The sequence below is a fragment of the Parasteatoda tepidariorum genome, chromosome 5, assembly GCF_982258835.1.
Source record: "Parasteatoda tepidariorum strain Cologne lab strain chromosome 5, Ptep-v5.0, whole genome shotgun sequence".
Lineage (NCBI taxonomy): Eukaryota > Metazoa > Arthropoda > Arachnida > Araneae > Theridiidae > Parasteatoda > Parasteatoda tepidariorum.
This window is the reverse complement of record NC_141759.1, coordinates 27,550,117-27,575,577: the sequence shown is the minus strand read 5'-3', so window position 1 is coordinate 27,575,577 and position 25,461 is coordinate 27,550,117. Positions and strand designations below refer to the sequence as shown.

Below are 25,461 nucleotides of genomic sequence, written 5' to 3'. Positions count from 1 at the left end.
AAATTTCCATTTCTCGTTGACGACCTCACGTATGTATTTCAAATCACTTTTGTTCCTTTCCATTCACGTCTAGGCCTTTCTCCCATTATTGAAATAGAATAAAAAATATGTTTATATATGAATAATTTGAATTGTAAGCCATAGTGGTTGATACGATCAAATAATTAAAGAGAAAGTAAATAAATGAAAGTGAATTGAGTTTATACCACTTTTTATGCCTTTTTTGTTGCCTGTGGCATCCCTTTAAACAGGAAGAAAGAGTCAATTCATATATGAAATTTATCTCTCTAAATTTTAAAGTCTCTAAATAGTTACACATAAAAATAAATGATTTAGATCAAAATTTCTTCAATATTCTTACAATAATTATTGAAAAGATTCAAGAATAACCAATTTTAACATTAATATTTTTAATGATCTCTGAAAGATAATAATATGCTGACGCAGTGATAATCTGCAACGGCTTCTGCTGTGATGGAGCTACCGGGATTGAAGTTGTATCAGATTTCCTATTTCACATTATTCTGTATAAAATTTTAACTATTCTGGGGTTCATTCGCACCTTGAAACAATAAGAAAGTGGTAAAAAAATTACGATGAAAATTTGTAGTTTATTAAATGAAGCTTATGATATCGGAATATTTTAATAAATACATTAAGATCCGATACCAATGGAATTGAAATTATAATTTTAAAGTTAAAGCTAAGACTAAGAAATTTTTTAAACTGTTTTAATACAAAATTGAAACCGTTTTTTACAGTGGCACTCTAACTATGGCTTACTGACTAAAATTGTAGGCGTTTCTTTTGTTATGCAAGCCTTCGAATTGGATATACCATGAAAAGTAACGCCTACTTTCTAAGTGCGAACCGTATTTACAAAAAGGATATAAAGTAAATAAAAATTTATTTTCCTAACCAAACATCTAATATTCTATAATTTGCAAAAATTTTTAAAAACTGAGATAATTTCAGAAAAGTGTTTAAATTTTTGTGACTTTAGTCAAGTTCACTATTACGAAGCTTTGAATTATGAACGGTTCAACAAAATAAAAGTATTTTAGTAAACTGCAGAGTGCGTCCCCAAGTAGTGGACCAGGCGGAAATATTCGTTTTCCAGGTCTAAATGTCTAATAGCTATTTGTAAAAGGGGGGAAAGACTTGTAGTAAAACTCTTTCAATTATAGCTTTTATCCGGAAACAGTAAAATAAGTTCTTACTATTATTATCTTATTTGTACATTATTTATCTCTAATTACTAAATAACACATAAATTTTTTTTCCTAAATATGTATGTTACAAATGTTAAATAAATATTGGTAGTTGGTATAATTTTCCTGAAAACAAACCATTTTTGTCCCAGTTTTTGTTGTTTTCCACGTTGATCAGAGTGTCCACCGTCTCGAACTAAAACCTCCTTTAATGGAGTTTAAATTTACCACTTTCTCTCACTAAAATTTAGATTATTTAAAATTGGTAAGTAAGCTTAAGAAAACTTTTTAAATTATAGAAAATGTTCCCTTACATAATTTTCTCTTTCATAAGATAACAAAAATAGATAATTAAAATGCATTTAATTTCTCTCCTCACTTTATTACATACCACTGGGTTATAATTAAAGCAGCGTTTAATTTCTCTCCTAAATTTATTACCTATCATTGGGGTGATGATTTTATCTTTATTAAGATAACAATAATAGATACATAAAAAGTATTCAATTCCCCCCCCCCCCCAGTTTATTACCTACCAGTAAAGTAATAATTTTATCTTTGATAAGATAACAATAACAGATAATTAAACTGTTTCATCTCCCTCCTCGCTTTATTACCTACCAGTTGGGTATTAATTTCATCTTAGATAGGATTACAGTAATAGATAATTAAAATTTTTCATTTCCCTCCTCACATTCTTACCTATCAGTGGGGTAATAATTTCATCTTAGATAGGATAACAATAATAGATAATTAAAATGTTTCATCTCCCTCTCCACTTTCTTACCTATCAGTGGGGTAATAATTTCATCTTTGATAAGATAACAATAATAGATAATTTAAATGTTTCATTTTCCTCCTCACTTTACCTACCAGTGGGGGTAATAATTTTATCTTTAATAGAATAATAATAGATAGTTAAAAATGTATATTATTTCTCTCCTCTCTTTAATATCTACCAATGGGGTAATTACGCAACTTGGAGATGAAAAAAAACGAAAGAAAGAAAATCGCTAGTTTTTGTAAGATCTAGATATAGTTTTTTTTGTTCGTTCGAGCGAAACAAGCTTTAAAATAAAAGACATAAATAAAATTAATTTAGTGAATGGATTTTCACAAGAATCAAGAAACTGAAATTTTTTTTTAAAAATTTTACTTTATATTTTTGTTTTATTCTTCGTAATTCAGAAAATAAATTTGGCACATGATACAAGCTATATTCAAATTCATTTTTATTTGGTTGAGTTTGCCATATAAGCTTATGTTTCCAACTGAATATGATTTTCCATTGATCTTCAAAGCATGTAGAAAAATATTATGACTCATTAATTCATAATGTTTTATTAATTACAATTCATAAATCAAGTAATAATTTAATTGCGATTGATCACTGAAATTATAAATTATAGATTAAATAATGACCACTTAGTAGGCTAATACACATCGATAAAATAACAATTAACTAACTACATAGTATAATATGCCATCGTCGGTCTCTGTTATTCACTAGTAACAGTAACAGTGATCGAAAATAACAATTGTGTCTAACTCTGGTTAAAATTTGATAGCCAAAAATGTTCCTTCTTAAAATTTAATTTAGAAAAACATGAAAATCGCGTCTGCGCAAAAATAATTTCTGACTTATTTTAATTTGAAATTATAAGTATGCAAATTGCTATTAGTCTTGGGAAGTAGAAAGTTTTGAATCAAAACTTCAATTTGAAAGTCCGAAATGAAGCAGCCCACTTTAAATTTTTAAATTATTAAAGTAAAAAATGAATGGAGTAGGAGTGGTATCTACCTCATTGAAAATGTTTAGTAAAATGTTTCCCAGCGTCAATTATTATTTAATAAGTTTAATATTTATAGCCTCTTTAGTTTTACAAATTAATAAGCAGGCTCTGGTGACAACAACACAAATATTTTTTTAAGTCTTTCGCAAGTGGAAAACAGTTGACAAAATTTAGAGGATAACAGCACAAAGTTGTCGCCAGTGTTGTGAACCCGCTACGTTGAAGCTACGAGATTGCAAGGCCTTATAGCATTTAAAACTTTATAATTTTTATTAGCACGTCCTAGAAAACATTTAACCCCTTAATGATCGGTTAATTTTCAAGAAAACGGTCATAAAAGTGCCTATTTTGCCAAATACACGTATTTGATTAGTGCTGAAATCTAGTTTAAAATTAACTATCTACAATTTCCTTAAAAATATCCTGGTACTGCCATCTGGTATGTAAAATGAGAAATAAAATGTTTTCCGGGCAAAAGAAATGAATTAGTTTTATAATTATTAGTTGCTTTACTACTGAACACTCCAACCAGGGGTGAAAGCGAGACGGAAAAAGAGAAAAGGCTGGTAGTAAAACCATTTCAGTTATTGCTAGTTTTCGGGAGGAGTTTACTTATTCTTTTTTAAACTATTCAACAATATCTATTTTATCTTGGAAAAAAAGCGGATTTATATATATGTTAAAATCTTAAAGAAATCTTGATAGTTACAGATATTTTATTTTTCTCGGAAAAAAATGCTGTAATAAAATATCTTTCGCACCAGTTTTTCATCTTTTCTGTCTTGCTATATAAGGGCTTTCAGCCATGACTCCAGCCATCACCTCCTACATCAAGAAGCCTCCACACAGTCTTTTATAAGTAGTCCGCGCAGACTGCTTAAAAAGTTAACTAGTTGTGCTCATGAACCCAAAACCTTTTATAAAAGTAATTGAGAGAAATTTATCTTATATATTTGAGAATTAAATCTGTAGTGGTTGACAAGTGAATAAGGCAAACCAATCATATTCATAAATAAAATAAATTTTTAGTCATATATTTGCTACCACTTTCTTATTTTGACTATATTCTGTATTAAATGACACGTTCGGTAAGTGGATATCCTTCACAGTGGTCTGATCGGACTACCTATAAAAAACCGTGTGGAGGCTTTCAGTTATAGGAGGCGTTGCTCCAGCCCGGAAATTTCATGGGAGAGAGAAATAGAGGGCGAAACTTCACCCCGTCATTTTCACGGGAGCGAGAAGGAAGGGGTTAAAGTTTAATGTAACATTTGAAAAGCTTGAATTTATTTCTGGTTAAAATACTAACATAAAAAGTATTTATGTCGTGCTGAAATATTAATAATTTAATGATATTGCTCAACTAATGCTCAAAAATAATGCAATATTACTTAGAATTTATTTTATTAATTTAAAATGCTAGGTAATATCATGATAATTTCAGTTGGATAGAAAAAAATTTTGCACCAGTTTTTTTTTATTTCCAGGGTAAGCTGAATTTGTTGCGCTGAGTACTAGGACAAGTATGTCGTGCTTTTCCAAGATGAAAAAATAAAAATGAAGTAATTGAGCTACTAGTTTTGGGAAAGTAGCAACTTTTCTAACCAAGCGGTAAGCAATTGTAAATTTTGTTATGAGATATAATTTGGGACAATTTGAAAATATTTTATTCTCCACTGCGAAATTTTTAGTATGAAGTTTTTTATTCTTCCTCACGATTACTTGTTTTTATCAATAACACTTATACACTGTAAGACCGTTAGATTAAATATTGCTGATAATATTTATAGATAATGATTGTATTCAATTGTAAAAAAAAAAAATCCTTTTTCTTTTCAAGTTAGATAACATTCAGTTGATATTTACTAGTTTTGTCAAAGTTTAACAGCATTTAAGGATTTGTTTAAACATATAAAAATAATTAATTGTAGTTTTTCTCTAATATCAGAGTAAAATGTTTTACAACTTTGCATCCATATTTATTGTATCCATTTACTTACAATCTTTCGTAGTTACTGATGCTTCCATAAATATTTTAAAACCACAGAACAATGAAGTTTTATTTAAATTAACGAATGCAAAAGCAGATGAAATTAATGTTGAAGCTGAAAATAATTTGAATCAACAAGCAACAGGTAAGAATATTTGAAAAAGTTTTTTAAATCAATACTGAAATGTGAATTAGATTATGTGACTGTTTATTGAAAGGGATTTTCGATTAAAATGTACTAAATGAATCGCACCAAAGAATAAAAAAGACTTTCATTTTTCAATGTAATTGTAATGCATTTATAATGTTATTCTTAGAATTTACTTAGATGAAACCAATAGATTATGCAAGTAATATAAATATTCATATAATTACTTGAAACAAGTCGTCTGCATTTTTCGATTGTTTAATTACCGTTTTTCACATTTTCTCTAAGACTGTTGGTAGCAGCAGCAATACATAAATTAATTTTACATAAAAGTACATAATTAGATAATTAAGGTAAGGTTTAAGGTACTTGCAGGGCTGGCAATTTTCTATGCTATATAGGAAAATTACTTTCTGTGATATTTATGTTATGTTTTAATGTATGATTTTTTGTTTTGTAAAATTGATTTAAAATTATTTTCTACACCACTACATCTTAGTGATTCAAAAGTTCGTATGAAACGCCATTTTGTTTTTATGGCCTTTTTAAAAAATTAGCTTTGCAATATAGTGGTCTAAAAAGTCTTATCTCTGGTCAAAGGTCTTACTGTATTATTTTTTGGAGTATATTATTCTGGCATCTTTTGAGTTTGTCTTGTTTCTACAAATAAAATTCTAATAATGAAACACTTCTGCTACCATTTGCATAGCTGCCAACTTTCAATCCCTTCCATTATGATTTTTCCCAGTGGTATTAAAATGGAATTGAAATTTCAATTTTAAGCACAAAAAAAAATACCTTGAAATAGCTTAAGCTGACAACCATCATCATCGAAATATATCTGTGCGCCTGGGGCCGTTAGCGGCCTTCTTCCCATTCGTCTTGTATTGTGGTCTTTAAGGTGGTTCTTTCTGGTAATTGGAATAAAAGGAAATTAAATATTTTGTATTTTAGTTAAAATTACGTCACTACAAAAATGAGCTGCCATCGGCTGCAACCATGATTGTAACACATATTAATATGTATGTTAATTTTTTTTAAGAATAGTGGTGATCAAAATCATTTATAAATTGAGTTTATAAAAGAAAAAAATTATATATATTTACTACCACTTTAAATATAAAAATAAAATTTTACGCCAAATGATAACATGATAACGTAAAAGTTTGCATGGTATGCATTTGGGCTTCAGAGCAATAGCTTATATATGTCATTATTTCAAGATTGAATATTTTTATTGTTTATTTAATGTGAACGATATACAATTGAAGAGCTTAGTGTATTAAGTGAGTCGTAATTTCAGGAACTTACAGGGAAAATAACATAAACTGGATCTATCATTATGCATATATTGGATATATCATTTTGTTTCCAGTTTAATCTGAACATAACTAATTTACATCAGTTATGAGCATGCATGCATGATTTTCTTTCTTCAAATTATCTAGAAGTAAATAAAAAAAGCCGAAGAACTTTTTGTCCCGCCTTCTAATAAATCTTCAGCAAAATAGTTCCGTTACATTAAAAAAAAAAAAAAAATCGAACTTACATTCGTTTATATTCTTTAGTTTCTTTGCTATTTGTGTTACTTTTTATGGCTTTAATTCCTGTGAAACTGGTATAGTATCGAGTTGCTAAAATAAAAGTCAATTTTGATGGATACATGGGTGAAAGCCCTTATATAGCAAGACGGAATAGAGAAAAACCTGGTACGTAAAACATTTCATTCCAGCCTTTTTTTTTCTCGAAAGAAATGAAATATCTGTAACTATCAAGATTTCTTTTATAATTCTGGCATATATATTAAACTGCTTCTAGTCCAAGATAAAGTAGATATTGTTGAAAAATTTAAAAAAAGAATAAGTAAACTCCTCCCCAAAACTAGCTATAACTGGAATGGTTTTACTACCAGCCTTTCCTCTTTTCCGTCTCGCTTTCACCCCTGGATGGATATGTTGTTAGTAACACGTTGAATGCCACGCTAATTTTACATGGCTTGCTCGTCTGGCCAAATGGTAAATAACTACACACTAAATTTGCAAATATTAGACAAGCTTTGCCTTCACCTCCTACATCAAGTAGCCTCCACACGGTCTTTTATAAGTAGTCCGCGCAGACTGTTTAAAAAGTTAACCAGTTGTGCACATGAACCCAAAACCTTTTATAAAAGTAATTGAGAGAAATTCATGTTATATATTTGAGAATTGAATCTGTAGTGGTTGACAAGTGAATAAGGTAAATCAATAATATTAATAAATAAAATAAATCTTTAGTCATATATTTGCTACCACTTTCTTATTTCAACTATATTCTGTATTAAATGACTCGTTCTGTAAGTGGATATCATTCACAATGGTCTGATCAGACTGCCTATAAAAAACCGTGTGGAGGCTTTGCTAGTTTTTTAAAAGGTTTAGCACGACATATCTGGAAAAAGTGGTGAATCATATAAACCTACAAATTGCTTAGAAATAGTGAAGGATAAAAATCGACTAAATTGAATTTATTAAACCGGGAATCACAATTAATAAACTACCATTTGAAAATATTTATTCGCTGTCCGGAGCAAGTTGGCATATCTCTGTATATAAATAAAACTATTTTTGTGTGTTCTATATTGCATTAATTTCTTCAAACCATTTTAGTAACGATAATTATATAAAAACAATTATATGTGTTTATAATAATTGGCTTCGCCGTCCACCGGTGACCCCCGTTACACTACGAACAAACTCAGTATCTGTCACCGGTGATCCCCATGGCATTCAACGTGTTAAGAATATCACTAATTTATTTTTCACTTCTCAAGAGAAACTAATATGGTTTTACTAATTTTTTTTTCCTTTCCGTCTCACTTTAAGCCGTGGATTTATCACCCTTCGTGTATTTAAACTACACACTTAATGTAGTTGGGAGGCAATTTTTTGAATTTAATTTTTAGTTTGATTTTATCTAGACTATACTTTATACCTTAACCTCTTGCATATGGCATTTAGCATACTAAAACGTGCTGTTCTTTTCTATTCTGATACACATCCATACCTGCCAACTCTTCCGGATTTTCCGGAAGATTTTATTTTCATATTTAAAGTGGTAGTAATTATATACTATTTTTTCTTTTATAATCTTAATTTTTAAATGATATTGATCACCACTATTCTTACAAAAATTAAGCACATATATTAATATGCGTTACTGTCATGATTGTCAACTTAAAGTTTTCTCAAATACAACGTATTTGTTTGATTAAAATTGAAGTTTTAATTCCATTTTAATACCACTGGGAAAAATAATAATGGAAGGGATTAAAAGTTGGCAGGTATGCACATCGTAAAAGAAAAGATAATTTAAATTCATATTTTCTTCTTCTTTTGTATTATTTACCGAGTGAGTTCGTAGTTTTTTCATGGATATTTTGACTATTTTTTTTATTTTATTTATAATTTTTGAAAAGTGATATTGGTTCAAACCATCTAGAATTTTGGATGACCGTGTTTTGGATTTGTGGGGTTTTATTGTAGCAATTCAGATTCTTTTTAAAATAATAAATTAATTTTACAGCATGTGATTGTGGAGAGAATTCTATTAGTTGCAAATTCATTGAAGAAAAGAAGATTTGCTTCTGCAAAGAAGGATATGTTCAGGGAATCGATGGAATTTGCATTGGTATTTAAAGAAATCCTTAATATTTCTTAATTTTTTTTTTATAGTTTCTTATTTTTTTCCGTAAATTCTGAGAAATAAAATTTTAATGTATAACGCATTTTAAAAATATTGAAATTTTGTGATCACATGCAAGGAAATCATAATTCTTGACAGTGAACTCTTATTTTATCTCTGCATTACATGGTTTTGTCTTGTGAGTGTGGTTCATTTTTTTTTAATTACAGAAAAACACTCGAGTGCAAAAGTGCTACTAAATATAAAACTCGAGAACAGTTTTTTTTGTGTGCTGTCCTATGAAATTTTTTTAAATAGATATAGAAACTTTTGTATTGTTGATTTCAAATCTGCACTCAGTTCCTCTCTCCCAGTTAAAAATTTTTTTTTAAACATGACATTTTTAGTCAATTACTTGTTGAAATATATAAGTTTAAAAACGTTATATATCTAAGTAGCATACATGATGCAGTAAACTTATAGAGTGTTAGGGCCCGTTATCATCAGGACTGATATTGCAAAAGAACCCATGCTCAAAAATGTCATCTTACACTGCTAGTGGCGCTTTCCTATCAGTAAATGTTTCTTCGTGTGCTTCTGAATAGGTACATCAACTAATTTACAGGTACAGTTCAAGAAACTTCTACATTTCGGCAAACCATGGACTAAAATGTCATTTAAAAAAATCTGTAGCTTTAGGAGCAAAACTAGTTTCAGACTTGAAATCTCCACTACCAAATTAGGCAAGATCTAATATTTGCATAAATACAAAGTTTTTATGCATAATTTTTAAAAACATTATATTTGCAAATTTTTGCTCTTGTATGTTAGATAAAGCATTTTTACATTAATAAGCTGTGTCTAACTGTGTTGAGGGCTGAGCAAAATCTTTTTTGAAACTACTAAAATCCCACACATGTTTGAGGTTATGACACAATCCATTTAGTCAGCTATTCTTTTAGACAATCAAGTTAGGCAGAGCAACCATTTTGAATTCTAAAAGCAGCAGCAGCAAGAAAAAACGGAAGTAAAGGAGGTAGAAAATGAAACATTAAACACAAATTGCCCGAATTAAGCAAGATTAAATATAGTATTCGCACAAATGCAACAAAAAATGTGTTACCCTCCTGTGCATTCTTTAAAAGAAATGTAAGGAATCTGCAACGTTGTAGTCCACGATCACGGAAAGAACTTAGAGGGGTGGTTGAGGACGTTGAAACAATATTTTATTTTTTCGAGAAGAAGTGTAGGATTGAAAGTGACTTGTAATACAAATGTCAGGAGAGATACAATAAATTTTAAAAATGAACATTAAATGTTCAAGCCTGATAGTGCACCGCTCCCATATGACCTGGCGTTCTGGAATTACTTTGTTTGCAATTTTGCATTGTGATGGATAGGGCGAAGAGGACCATTCTGATTTCCCTCCCGTTCGCCAGATTTATCCAACTTTTTATGAGGGCATCATTTACGAGACTCCCGTTAACTCAGAGGAGCACTTTGTTTCACAAAAACCCGTTGCGATTACAAACGTGCGCAAAATGCCAACCATTCCATCAATCCCTTTTACAACGCTACCAAACGTGTAGTGGTAGTCACAATTTTGAACACTTATTACTATTAATGTATCACGGATAAGAAGCACTTGGAATTGATTTTGTAAGCAAACTCATTTTTTCTTCCATGTCATATTTTTACGTTTAGAACCTTTCTGCACAAAAAACGCACGGTTTAATATGCTCGACCACCCCTTCAAGTCTCATGATCACAAAATCCCTCTGTATACGCATAAAATTCGTTGAGCGCAGAAAAAGCTACTACATAGAATAAAATAATGATTAATGTTGATATCAGAATCAAGAATATTGATTTTATAATGATTGAAAAAATATCTGCAACGCAAATTCTGTAAGCTGCAGAAATTCAGCGCACTCAGATTTCATCGCAAATTTGCAGTAAAACTAAAAAATATTTGAATAATATTTCTCCTAATTATTCATTAAACTTTGAAATTTTTAATACCGAATAAATTTTCAGTTGTTAAGTTTACACAACTTTATTTATTTCGTGAAAACTACTTTGTAATTTTTCATTTTACTTAAAACAAAATCCATGAAATATTTTAGTCTTTTTATTTTATAGGAATCTTCACTTAGAATTTTACTTTTGGTAATTAACTGCCTACTACAGCATTAAAATGTCATTTTAAGAAATTTTAGGAAAATCATATTTCTTAATAATTCTCATATTTTATTGGAGTTAAGCACCCAAGATACTCTAAAATAATTATTTTTATACTTTTATAGAGACTTGCAATGAAACGCAAACATGCAAAAATGGAGGGTCTTGCCTGCAACATTTTTGTGTCTGCTTACCTGGGACGTCTGGACCTTTTTGTGAAAGCATTTACGATTGTTTGCACACTGATATGTGTAGAAAGAATGATCATACAGACTGTTCTTATGATGTGGATAGACAAAAGGCCTACTGCAGATGCAGTATAACGGAGTATAGATTTGATGCAGCTACCAAAACATGTCGAAGTGAGTCATGCGCTGCGTACTGTGTAGTTGAAACCCCATTAGTTGATATTTAATAATTTGTTTTATGATTCCAATAGGTCAAAGCCGTGACAGTTAAATTGTATTAAAACAATCAAACGCTGATTTTTTAACACGCTTGTGATCACCTCCATGTATTACTTTTGGAAGGAAATATATTTGTATTGCATTACGTTTTGAAAATATTACTTTAAATATCAAAATTTTGACGCATTAGAATTACGAGGCTCATCCAGAAAGTAAGTTTCCCTAATTTATTAAAAAAAAAAGAACTCACACTTTCAGGAACATATTTAGTGGCAACAAGTACAGCAATGTTCAAGCTATTTTTCAACATAGCCACCATCTGAATTGAGACACTTGTCGTATCGTGGGATCAACTTTTATATCCCTCTGTTCTAGAACTCTGCCGCCTGTGAATGGAATAAACGTGTGACAGACTTCTTCAGCTCTTCGTCAAAACGTTAACCGGAGGACAGGTATTTCTTGAGCTGCAAGAAAGCGTGAAAATTGCTGGGAGCCATATCGGGGTTATTGGGATGATGATCTAACAACTCCCAGCCGAATTCCGTCAAAACAGCTGCTGTGCGTCATGCCGTATGGGGACAAGCATTGTCACGGAGGAGCGCAACACCTGCAGTAAGCATTCCACGACTCTTGTTTGAATGACAAGTCACGATTTCCGCAGTGTGTCGCAGCAACGGTAAGCGTCTGTCACACGCTGGTTCCATTCACAGGCAGCAGAGTTCTAGAACAGAGGTGTACAAAAGTTGATCCCACGCTACGACAAGTGTCTCAATTCTGGTGGTGGCTATGTTGAAAAATAGCTTGAACATTGCTGTACTTGTTGCCAATATATATGTTCCTGAAAGTATGAGTTCTTTTTTTTTTTTATAAATTAGGGAAACTTACTTTCTGGATGACCCTCGTATTATATAGATACAGGGGTTGGGCAAAGTATGTAAACACTTCATATACTAACTATAAGTAATAAAAATTCTTTTTCAGCTTAAGTTTGGAATGTTTTAAGTGTCATTTCTGAAAGTTTTAAGTGAGATCTTTAAAATTATGCCAACAGTTTGGGAAGGAAAAATCTTCAAAAACAATTGCTCCTAAAAGAAATTAGCACATCTTGAACTGTTTAGGGCTGGACTGGAACGACATTCATTCCTCTCCCATTCTGGTTTCGGATTTTCTTAATGTCAACGGATTTATTGATCTGGTCTGACCCCGTCAGACCAGATGGGAATTAGCAACAACAACAGCAGAAATTTTGTTCAGATAGAGATAGTTTAGATACGCTTCTATATTTTTGTCCAAGTCCTGTATATTTCCTTTATAAATTATTGACAGAGGTGATCACAATGTCATTGAAATGAGGTATGCTTATTTCTTGTATCCATTTTTTTGAAAATTTATAAGACCTGTGGGAACCTTATTTAAATTAAAAACTTAAATTAATCACAGCTTCCTTGAAAATCATTCAATAACAATATTCATATTAAAATTTATTATAATTTTGATGTTTTAGACAGCTAATTAAAAATATGTCATGAATTATTGACTTTGCATAATAAATCCCACAAAACCTTCCTAAAAATTATTATTTAGACATTTTTCAATTAATAGAATGAAGTCATTTTGAATCGATCTTTTAGCATTGAATCATCTCTTAGAAATTGAACTAAAAGTTTTTCTTCTTCCAGAGAAGAGCCTTATTTGTTAAAGTTTGCGGGTAGTGAAAATGTCTAGTAGAGAAAAGGTGGCTCAAAGTATAAGACATTCGCCTCTTAATGAAGTAAACCGATTTCGAGTCTCAGCAATGGTTGGTTGATACGAATTCCGCACCCAACTCACTTCGACCACAGTGCAGACGTAAAATATCCTAAGTGATTGACGAATCATGGGTTAGAATCCCCTTGTTGTGATAACATTGTGATGTTTTCGAGGTCTTCCTCTCCATGTAATACAAGTACAGGTTAGTTCCATAAAAGAGTCCTCTACGAAGGCAAATTTTACCCAGTACTTGATCCAGGAGTTTCCTTGTCTTCTGGATTGGGTACAAAATTACAAGACTACGAAACTGAACATTAGTGGCCGTAATTTAAAAATTTAAGTCTGCTGTTCAATGACAGTTATAAAATAAAATAAAATAAAATAAAATAAAATAAAATAAAATAAAATAAAATAAAATGACTGGTGGGGCGCTTTTGCACTAGATTATGTGATTCGTCACGTCTAATAAATCATAATCAGCTTGAGAAATATGTGTGGATGAAAATTTTAATTTTTACTATCTTGTTTTAGGTTGTTTGTGTACAAATTGGGCTTCTCAGTATTTAGGATCATTTAGCTGGTGTGATTACCAGCAAGGTCGACAAGTGTGTGTGTGCACAGTGGGCTATTCATACAACCCACACACTGAAGCATGTGAAAGTTCGTATATGAAAATCTACTCTATATTATACCTCCATGTTACATCTACACAGTATCTTAACTACTCTAGATTAAAATTTACTTCTATATTATCATTTTTATCCATTAAGGGGAGTCCGCATATATATAGGGCTTTGCATCTGAACAAGATATTGCTTCAGCTTTTTGTCACATATAACTGTTACACTGTATGTGCTTACACTGTGATAACTGTTAATACATATCTTTGGCAGAATTTTTTTTTTTAAATTATGCACACTGAAAACTTTTAATTTTTTAGAAAGTTTTATCATTTTTGAGCAAAAATATTTTATAACAAAAACAAAGATTCCTGTTAACGCTGAAACATTATCACAGCATACAACTGATGTAATCTGCAATATCTCCAAAAATTTTTAAGCGTTATTATAGGAAGTTTCTTAGAAAAGGTACATCGAAAATGGTTAGTTTTAGCATAAATGACGTATGCCCTTCCTTAACCCTTTAATGGGCCCTTAATTTCTAGTAATGGTAAATTAAAGTATTTTTTTGGAATTGAAATTGTTTTAAGAACAGTAATTGATATTAAAAAAAAAAACTCATTTAGTTTATAAAAATGCCATTTTTTTGGTGGTAAATATATTTTACATGACCTATTAGGAACTTACTGACTTTTATTTTTTTTATTTATAAAATAAATTCCTTAAATGTTACAAACTTCAAAAGGAATTATGTATTTAATAACTTTTATACGTTTTTTAAAAGTGACAAATGGTTACCAATTTTATTCAAACTCACTTCAAGGAAGCTGAAGTTATTGAAAAATGGAAACCTAAATTAAAAGTGGTAAAACGTGGCGGTAAGTATACTTACCACGGCCTTCAAAAGGGTTAAATCTGCTCTATATTCGAGCTCCTCTACATTAAAATCTACTTCATATTATCATCTTTTTTATATTGAATTTACTCTATTATTAAATCTACTATATATTTAAATCTCTCAATATTAAACCAACTCTACATTTAAATCTACTCTATATTATCAGGATTTCCACAGATTTTTAAAAATATTAATTTAGGAAGTAATGGTCAAAATTACTTAAACTTATTTGTGCAAAAGTGAAACAGATGAAAAAAATTTTGCTTACCACATCTAATATAGAAATAAAATATAAGCCTTCTAGCCTTTGGTACTCCGATGTCGCCCATGAGACGACATCAACATTCAGCATTCTAAAATAAAACATTTTTTCACTTTATTAATTAATAACCAGATTATTTTAAGTAATTTTAAAAATTATGTAAAAATACTGTTGTCGTTCCTAACCGGATTGACTGTGTTTGTGAGAGGCATCTTGTCTATTGATTGATAACGTTTAAAAACAGGCAAAACAAAACATTTATTTTAAATAAAAAACAACAAAAAACAAAACAAAACACAGCGTTCCAAAGATATTTCAAAAAAGCCAATTCAACGATATTTCCAGTTCTCTCCTTTTTCTCTTGCCATACTCAGAGTAACCTACATATTCTGAATACTTTTGGTGGCGCAAACTAATTGGAGTTAGTGTTTGCCGCAACATTCTCCCCACTTGAGTTTTATGTAGGAGAAAACTCAACACAATAAATTACCAAAAAAATACTAAAATTATGGCAGACATGCAATTGTTATGTTATAAAATTTAAAGAATTTTAAAAGATACAAATCTGTATTTAACGTCCAAAAATGTTCATAGTTATTTAATGTTCACTGGCATCTTCAGTTACCTCTAAGGGATATAGTCTTTGAATAGGTCTTAGTAAAGTCCCTTTGTCCGTTTTCAATTTGACTAGTCTTACTCGTCCATCTCTTCCAGGGAACAGCTCAATAACTTTTCCTAACGGCCAGAAAATTCGTTTTCTGTCTTCTCTTCCAATCAGGACGATGTCTCCAATTTTTATTTGGTCAAGTCTCTTGGAAACAGATGAACGCAAGAAACCTAAATATTCGATCCTGAATCTTTCTTTTAGTCTTTCTCTCAATCTTTGAACATATCTGTATCTCTTGTCTAAATTAGTTTTGTCGATTTTGTCTAAGTCGGCTACGTCGTTAGTAGGGAGGTCTTGAAGGAATGAAGATGGTGTTAAAGCTCTCAAATCTGGTTCTTCAGACACATAAGTCAAAGGTCTATTGTTCATGATCGACTCACATTCACAAACAAGAGTTGAGAGTTCTTCATGAGTCAGAGATGACCGTCCCAAGTTTTTTCTTAAGAGATCTTTGAGAATTCCGATTAATCTTTCCCAGAATCCTCCCCACCATGGGGCGGATGGTGGATTGAATTTCCATTAGATTTGGGAAACTTCAAATTCTTTCATGATTTTGTTCCAATCAAGGCGCTTTAAGGAGGCGTTGAGGCCAGTGAAATTGGTACCATTGTCTGAGTATAGTGTAGCTACTCTACCTCTTCTAGCAATAAAACGCCGTAATGCTAGAACAAAAGCGTTTGTGCTAAGGGAAGGTATCAGCTCTAAGTGAACAGTTCTATATACAGCACAGGAGAAAAGGACGATCCAAACCTTCATCATCATTCTTGGTCATCAAAGGTCCGGCCAGATCGACACCGGACACTTCGAATACAGCCGATAATCTAGTTCGATCAGGAGGCAGAGGTGGAAATGGTACTTCAAGGTTTTTAACCTTTTGTCTCTTACAGGTGACACATCCTCTAATAACGGAGCGAACAGTTCTTCTACCTTTTATAATCCAAAATCTCTCTCTCAGGATTGTTAGAAGAATGGACGTTCCTGCATGTTTATTCAACAGGTGTTCTTGTTCAATAAGTCGGGTGACAACAAGATGCTTTGACGGAAGAATCAAAGGCGCAATGAATTCAGGGGTTTCATCTTCATTCAAAAGTCTAGACTTTAATTGAAGTATCTCCTCATGATCTGAAAACACTTGAAAGTTTTTCAAAGATTTTTTACCTTCTTCTTCATTGAAGCACTCTTTTTGTACTGACCGCAGAAGAGTCTTTTGTGCGTTTCTTATTTCTTCTTGCGTTAAATCAACATTCTTTCTTAAATCTTTAGCTTTTGGTTGGAAGCGTAATAACCATGCTACAACTCTGATTATCTTAGAAAACTTCGAAATTCTGGATGCTAAAGTAGTTGTAATGGATTCCGAGTCTACATTGATAGCCGAAACAACAGTCTTTCGTTTTTCCTTTTCAACTTCCTCTTCATTAACATTAGCTACTGTCATCGGCCAATCATCCTTAGAATTCTTCAGCCAGGCAAGCCCTAGCCACCACTTGGACTTCAGAAGTTGTTTAGCTCCACATCCTCTCGAGAGAAGATCGGCCGGGTTCTGGCTTCCTGGTACATGATACCAATTCTCAGGTGATGTCAGTCTATTTATTTCAGATATTCGATTGTTCACGAACACTGACCACTGTTCTTTCCTCTTAATCCAAGTTAACACAGTCGACGAATCTGTCCAAAAGTAGGTGTCAATGTTTCCTTTTTCGAGTTTTAAAGCAGAGTCCATAGAATTGAACAGTCTAGCTCCAATAGTTGCTCCCATCAATTCAAGACGAGGGATCGTTATTTTTTTCAGTGGAGTTATTCTTGACTTAGCTTGGAGTAGCTGGACATTTACAGAGCCATCAGGGGATTCACTTCTTAGGAATATACAAGCTGAATAAGCTGTTTTGCTTGCATCAACAAATGTATGGAAGCTGAGTTTAGATAAGGCAGTAACTCCCAACCATCTTGGGATCTTAATATCATTTAAGTAATGTAAGTCTTTGAACCATGAATTGAATTTTTTCTTTATTTCTTCATTAACTTCCGAATCCCAATGATCTTTAGTCTTCCAGGTTGCTTGAAGTAAAAGCTTAGGTCTTATTAAAGCTGGAGCAAGAAATACAATCGGATCAAAGATTCGGCTTATCAGGGACAAAATTTTTCTCTTAGTTAATTTTTCGAATTCTTCCAGCTTCAGTGAGTCAGAATCAATTTTTAACGAGTCTAAGTTTTTATCCCATACGTAGCCTAAGACTCGCGCTTCAGTAGCTGCAGACGGGCAATCTAATAATTGGCTGCTTTCCCAACTTCTTAGGTCAAATTGACCTTCTTTCATAATTTCTGTAACTGACTTTATAAAAGTTTCTAATTCAGTTAAATCTTGTACACTCGTTACGCAATTGTCTACATAAAAACTGTTTCGGAGTTTTTCCAACTGTTCTTCAGAATATTGTATCTTGAATGTCTGTTTGGACAGATGATGATGAATGACAGCCATCAATAAGAAAGGACTACTGGTTAGACCGAAAACAACTCGGCGATGTCTATAATTCTTCAGTTCATTTTGTTCATCAATCAAAAGAAATCGTAAATAATTCCTATCTCTTTCATTTAGAGAGATTTGCAGAAATGCTCTTCTAATGTCAGAAATAACACCAATTTCATATAATCGAAATCGAGCCAAAATGGATGGTATTGTCTCAATAAAATTTATTCCAGTCTCTAAACAATCATTTAGTGATGGGAAGTTCGGATTCTTGGCTGAAGCGTCAAAGACGGGTCTGATTTTCAAAGAAGTTGTCGTTGACTTTTCCTTAATAATTGGGCGATGTGGGAGGTAATGTGTACCTTTAATTGACAATTCTTCTTGTGGAACTTTCTCAATCACTTCTTCTTCTATCCATTCATCAAAAACTTGCTGGTATTTCTTTTCATATCCCGTTTTTTCTAATTTCTTGTTAGTAGATTTTAATCTTTTAAGAGACAACCCATAATTATTCGGTAATAAAGCATGATCTTTTTTCCATGGTAAGCTTACTTCGTATCTTCCATCTGAATTTTGATAAACTGTGTCTCGAAAATGAATCATAACTGCCCTCTGTGTATCTTCTCTAGTGTTTTGTTCCACAGGGTCTCTAATACCAAGTAATTCTAAATCCCATAAAAATGAAACAGGTAATTCTTGAGAAAGCATATTTACAACCGTCATATTTAAAGTATCATGGTTTTCAAACTGAGGAACCTTCCCTATTAATGTCCATCCTAATTTAGTGTCGATGGCGACTAATCCAGATTTTAATTGTTCTTGTTTACCCGTAAATAGTTTACCAACAACATCAGCCCCTAAAAGAACTTCAATAGGTCCTGAATTCCCACAATCAGTTATAAATATCCTTTTTTGTCTCAATTCATGAATCCACGGCCCTTGTCTAATGCTAGAAACATTATTACAAATTATTTCCTGATCCAATGCATCTAAATTACAACTATATTTACCATCAAGGCTATCGAGATATATTTTATAACATTTGTGCCGTTGAATTTCTGTTTTCTTACCCCCAAATAATGAGGTCGAAAATTCTTCTTCCCTTTCCAAATCAAAACCTAACTCTTCTGCAGTAGATTTCATAATATAAGACTTTTGAGAACCCGTATCTAAAATAATTCTAGCTTTACGCTGCGCTTTATTTCCCTTATTAATTACTACAAGAGTCTGTAAAAATACTTCTTTAGTTGCATGCACGCGCGAATGTAAGGTGCCAGTCTCTTTTTCTTTGCTTTCATTATTATCTTGTTTTCTTTCATCCGATCGATTACATTCTAAGTCAGGACACATAAATTTTAAATGTTTTCTTGTGCAAATTGAACATTTAATGTTTGATTTACAAGAAAAAGTCAGGTGCCCTTTCAATAAACAAATTTTACATAAACCCTTCCTTCTAATAACAGACTGTTTTTCTTCTAAAGGCATATAAAACGCTTTCTTGCAAAAACGAGTCTCGTGGTTTTTAAAACAAAATAAACAAAGGATATCATCGTTTGAATTATGACTAATTAATTCAGCCGCAGACGATTTCCGATCTCTCAAATTCAGATTCGCCGGTGGTGTCAAGTTCCTTCGTTCGAAGGGGGAATGAAATATTTCAGTTCTACTCAATTTTATTTTTTCTTCCGCTTGTACTTCGTTTTTCAAAAAATAAATTATCGCATTAAGACTGGATAGTTTTTGTTCGCTTTCTAAATTTTTTCTTTGGCGTTCAAATGAGCGTAACACATTTAATGGTAATGAACTTTCAACAAGGGGATACAAAATTACACCACACATCTCTGATGTAACTCCTAGTGAGTTTAATGCTCTCAATTGAGTTGACAGTTTATTGTATAAACAACTTGAAGAATCATTCTTATTCTTATTCGCATTATTTAATACAAGTTTCAGGAGTTCTCTAACATAAAAATCTATCAATAGATCTTTTCGGCCATACCTTTCGGTTAAACTTTCAACAGCTAAAGGATAATTTTCATCTGTTACAGGAAAAGATTCCACAATTTCCCTAGCTTCCGATTTCAGCTTCGTCGACTGAATTAAATAATGAAATTTATCAGCGTTCGTTAAATTAACATTTTCATGAATATTTTTAAATTGGTTCCAAAACGTTAACCAATCTTTCAAGTCTCCGCCGAATTTATATAATTCAACTTCGGGGAGCCGTTGACATAAAGCTTTCGGAGATTTAGTGTTCGGTAATTCGCCGTTATTTTCGGAAGTAACAATTTCGTTTTCACACGAGTTCTTTTTCAAATTATCTAAGGAACGTTTAGCTTTTAATTGAATTCTCAAAGCTTTTTCTCTGTATTCTTCAATGGAATTATATTCAGTTTCGAATTCTTTTTCATCTTGCAAACTATCTAAATAACTATTACACAAACGAGTTATTTCCAAAATGTCTACCTTTTGTTTAAATAAACAAAGATCCGTTTCAATTTCGTCATACGTCACACTATCGCCAATTAATAAATTTTCTAGTTTATTGTAGGCCTTAGTAAATGAAGCTCTTTGAGCGGTTTTATTTCTTTTTATTATTTCCATTTTTACTATCTTAACATCAAATTCTTAGCTTCCAAAACTATCGATTCATAACACATATAAATTACCGTTATGGTATCAAATATTCAAATAAATATATATATATTTCAAATCTTCAAAAGTATTCAAATTGTCAAATATTTAATCTTCAAAATGGAAATTAACAAATCTTCGCCTACCTTTCTTACCAATCCTTAAGACAAGGCCGGCCACCCGGGGGCGCCAGAAATGTCGTTCCTAACCGGATTGACTGTGTTTGTGAGAGGCATCTTGTCTAATGATTGATAACGTTTAAAAACAGACAAAACAAAACATTTATTTTAAATAAAAAACAACAAAAAACAAAACAAAACACAGCGTTCCAAAGATATTTCAAAAAAGCCAATTCAACGATATTTCCAGTTCTCTCTTTTTTCTCTTGCCATACTCAGAGTAACCTACATATTCTGAATACTTTTGGTGGCACAAACTAATTGGAGTTAGTGTTTGCCGCAACAACTGTATTATGTATATCAAATGTGTAAGTGCTTATATTAGTTCAGGAAGCATTTTGAAGTACTCGGAATGCAAAAAGATTAAAAACTAAAATGTTGGCAAAACTAATTGAAAAACGGCAAATTTTAGTTTGGAGCTTTATACCGCTTTTTAAGATTTTTCGAAACCTGAGCAGTTGAGCTCTCTGCTTAACACATTGCTGACCGGTCACGAGTTAACTCGTGTTTTCGTTAGCAGAGATCTCGAATTGACTATTTTAAAAAGTGGGCGTAATTTTCCTTACTTTCAAGTTTTACTACTTAATTCTCTACCAATTTGTTATAACTTTACGAAACTTGATATATTTGCAAAACTTATGTTCCTTTACACTATGGTGAGTAATAACTTTTTATCATAAGGCATTAAAAATTAAAAAAAAATATGCTTTATTTATATTGTTTTACTTCCACATCCGCTTTCAAAACAATAGCCGGCCACATGGGGTATTTTCAGAAAAGCTGCCGGTCAGCAATGTGTTAAGTTATTGTAAAAATTTTATAAAGATTATATTTGGTTAAAATCTTCTGCTTTAGCGCACTTCCAATGGAAAAATTACATCGATAAAACACCAGAGATGCCAACTTGCTCGGTATAGCAAATATTTATTTTAAAGTGGTAGTTTACCAAGTATGATTCTAGGTTTAATAAATTCAATTTATTAGATTTTTATCCACCACTATTTCTAAATAATTCGTAGGATTATATAATTCACCACTTTATGGTATTTATGTCATGCTATACATATTAAACAGCAAGCAGAAATAGTCAAATATTTGCAAAATTTACTTTGTAGTTATTTACCGCTTTATTAATTATTTTGGCGTGTCCGGAGCAGTTGGCATCTCTGAAACACCAAATGTTATTTTTCGTTTTATATTGTATTAAACTTGATTCTCAATTTTTCTATATTTGATTTATAATTCGCGATCGCAATGCTCGAGTACGCCGTCTAGCGGGAGCCTGTAAATATCAGACATTAATTTATCACGTTTTCATTTAGTTCCATCAAAGTCATTGACAGAATCAGACGCCATTTTTTAGCAGCAAATAAGAAACAAAATTTCCCTAAGGAAAAGGCCGAAGAACTTGAAAAAAATCTCCAGAATATTAGCAAATCTTTCAGGAACAGAACACGCCAAACATTTGAAGAAAAATTCCTCAATAATTTTTAATTTCTATTATCAACAAGCCTGCAACTGATGACTTCCGATTTCGGATACTGTTACAGATGTGTGTATTAAGGTAAAATGCATTTCTTCTGTCTTCAATTCATTACGAATTAAAGTGAAGTCAACATTGCTTTCGTCATTCCAGTGAATAAATATGAATTCAGAACATACAGAATTGTAATAGTTATAGCATATTCTTCTTCGTTATAGAATAGTATATATTTCTGTATCCATATAATTCGGAAAACAACAATAAAAAATTATCCAAGTTACTTGAAATAGTGCCATTTGTGCTGATTCTTAATTAATTTTAATCGTTTTCTTGGCAAGTTTTTTTTAGTTTTGAAAGAATAAGTTCAACTAGAATTCAGCTATTCTGTTTTTAACTACATATTCAAATTCATATCAATTATAAAATTTTGCTGTGTAGCATGTTATCTAAAAGTAATGAAGGGATAAACTATGTATCTATTATTTGAGAATAAAGTTTTCAAACAAGGAACTTATCATTTTGGAATTCTCCGGGAATTATAAATCAGGTAAGTGTAATGATTTTTACAATAAAAAATTTGCTTGTAAATATTTTTTTTTCATTTGATGATGGTTCTCTACAGAATGGTTTTTTACGTCCGATTAAGAACTATAAGAATAATAAAAAAAGAAACAATATGAAAGTTTTTATTTCAATGTAAAGAATTCTTAAAATCATTTTTTTTTATCCTAAGAATTCTTTATTTTCGTTTTTTAGTTTATAATTTTTTGATAAAAATTGTTCTCAAAATACTTTTTTTGAAAAATTAAATGGTATAACATTATGTGTTTATGTATACTTCTTGTATATTCCAATGTTTGAAGTAATATGATTCTGAAAAGTATGGAATAAAAATTCGGTACTTACGTATTAACGCGACCGCCGCTACAGATTTGGCGGTTTTTAAGTGCCGCCAATCTACACTTAAAATTTTTGCGACAATTCATAAAATAAAACACTTTATTTAAAATCAAAATAGTCAATCGGATTTCGGTGGAAAATGAGCCGATATAGAGTTTAGCATAGATTCAAAACAATCATATCGCCATATGAACTCTGATAAATACGATTCCAAATGAAATAACATTTCCAAAACGTACGTTTACCAAGATAAAGCTTCATGTTGTGGGAATTGGTACATTTTCGCTTTTTCGGTAAAATATTTCCCTCCTGAAAAAATAAAATTGCATCTTGTTTTGTTTTTGGCAAGTCCCAAAGACGAATTTTCGTAGCACTAAAAATGGCGACAAAAAAGAATTGTTTTTTTGTTTTTGCTTCGTCAGCATTCTTTATTTTACGTTTCTTAGTTTCTAAATAATGATTTTTATTGAAACTTGAAATTTTTTGATAAAAATTACAAAATTAAATTTCATAAAATTATGAGGCTTATGTATACCTTTTGTTCATTTTAATTTTTGAAGTAATATGATTCTTAAAACTATAGAATGTAAAGTTTAAATGGGCCTTTCAAGTTATATCATTAAATTTAGTAATACTAAACTGCTGTTTGTAGAAAATGCAACACCATGAAAGAATCATCAGAATCAAATGAAATTTAATGCAGAAACGACTTGTACTGATACAAATAAATGATGAAATTTTCAAAACAAAAGAAACAAATTAAGCGTCCGAAATCAGTATTTGGTGCAGCCACCACGCGCTGCAATAAGTGCTGCTATACGACGTGGCATGGAGTCAAACAGATGTTGAATATCTGCTTGAGGAAGAGAATTCCATATCGCTTGTATGCGCAACCAAAGTTCGTCTTTGGAAACTGCAGGACGCGGATCACGAGTGAGACGCCGACCAACCATATCCCACACGTGCTCAATAGGCGACATATCCGGCGAATAAGCAGGCCAAGGAAGAAGTTGCATGCGTTGTGCTGAACAGAAGTCTCTAACAGTCCGCGCAACATGTGGGCGTGCATTATCCTGCTGAAAGATAGCTCCAGGGATGCCTTGAAGGAAAGGAACGACTTCGGGCTGTAGCACTTCACGGACGTATCTGTTGCTATTGAGTTTACCCTTAATTCGTATCAAATTGGATCGTCCATGATACGAAATCGCACCCCAGACCATAACTCCGGGTGTTCGACCACTATGTCGTTCAATAATACACTCAGGAAGGCAGCGTTGACCGGCATAACGTCTAACACGAACACGGCCATCATGGGTCCACAAATTGAAGCGTGATTCATCTGAAAAGACAACTTGGTGCCAATCAGCTCGCCAGTCTCTGTGCTCAAGAGCCCACTGCCGACGCAGCCGTCGATGATCCGCCGTGAGGGGAATCCTGTATAATGGCACCCTTGCACGCAATCCACGGCGCAGCAGACGACGACGAATTGACGAAGCCGACAATTGTACACCTGTAGCAGTAGACCAATGTGCTGCCAGCTGCCTGGAGGAAGCTGTGCGATCATTCACCGCCATGCGGAGCAGTTGTCGATCATCGCGCTCTGACGTCACCTTCTGTCGTCCAGTGCCTGTTTTTCGAGTTGTTCGGTGCTCGTCGGTCCACTGCTTCCAAACTCGCATCACTGTGGAACTGTTCCGCTGCATACGAGCTGCTATTGCGCGATAGGAAAATCCTCCTTCTCGAAGGCCGATTATCCTCCCTCGTTCAAACTCCGTAAGTTGCTTGAATTTCTTATTCTTCCGTCGTGGAGGCATACTCAGGTCTCACTAAACGTTTGCCACTAACAAATAATCATAGACTATTTTCAACGTCCCGCTACAGCACTTTATTTATACGCTTTCAGCATCAATTCAGAGGGCGCTGCGCGCGCCACGCACGCGCGATGGCTCTGAAACTTTATTAATTTGCATAATATCCTATAATTGACATTTGCTGCGAATTTCATTTGATTCTGATGATTCCTTCATGGTGTTGCATTTTCTACAAACAGCAGTTTATTTCTCGGGCATTAGGTTTTAACTCTTATAAGAATATACATATTTTTTTCTGTTAATGAACAAATATTTTTCCGATGTGTTTTGGATATTCCTTCTCTAATAAAAAGAGATACCATTTTGTTTTCGGTTGTACAAGAAAGAATATCAAGCATTTTTCT

At 32.2% G+C, this 25,461-nt stretch overlaps 1 protein-coding gene across 1 annotated transcript in view; it reads left to right on the top strand.

Moving 5' to 3' along the window:
- The first annotated feature begins 4,829 nt into the window (after window positions 1–4,829).
- The window catches only part of LOC107447438 (uncharacterized), a 37,658-nt gene continuing 17,026 nt past the window's right edge, over window positions 4,830–25,461 (top strand). The window contains exons 1-4 of the mRNA XM_087163582.1: window positions 4,830–5,139; window positions 8,704–8,808; window positions 11,109–11,345; window positions 13,671–13,799. Coding sequence (XP_087019708.1) covers window positions 4,959–5,139; window positions 8,704–8,808; window positions 11,109–11,345; window positions 13,671–13,799 — 652 coding nt within the window. The 5' untranslated portion in view covers window positions 4,830–4,958. The remainder of the gene's footprint in view (window positions 5,140–8,703; window positions 8,809–11,108; window positions 11,346–13,670; window positions 13,800–25,461) is intronic.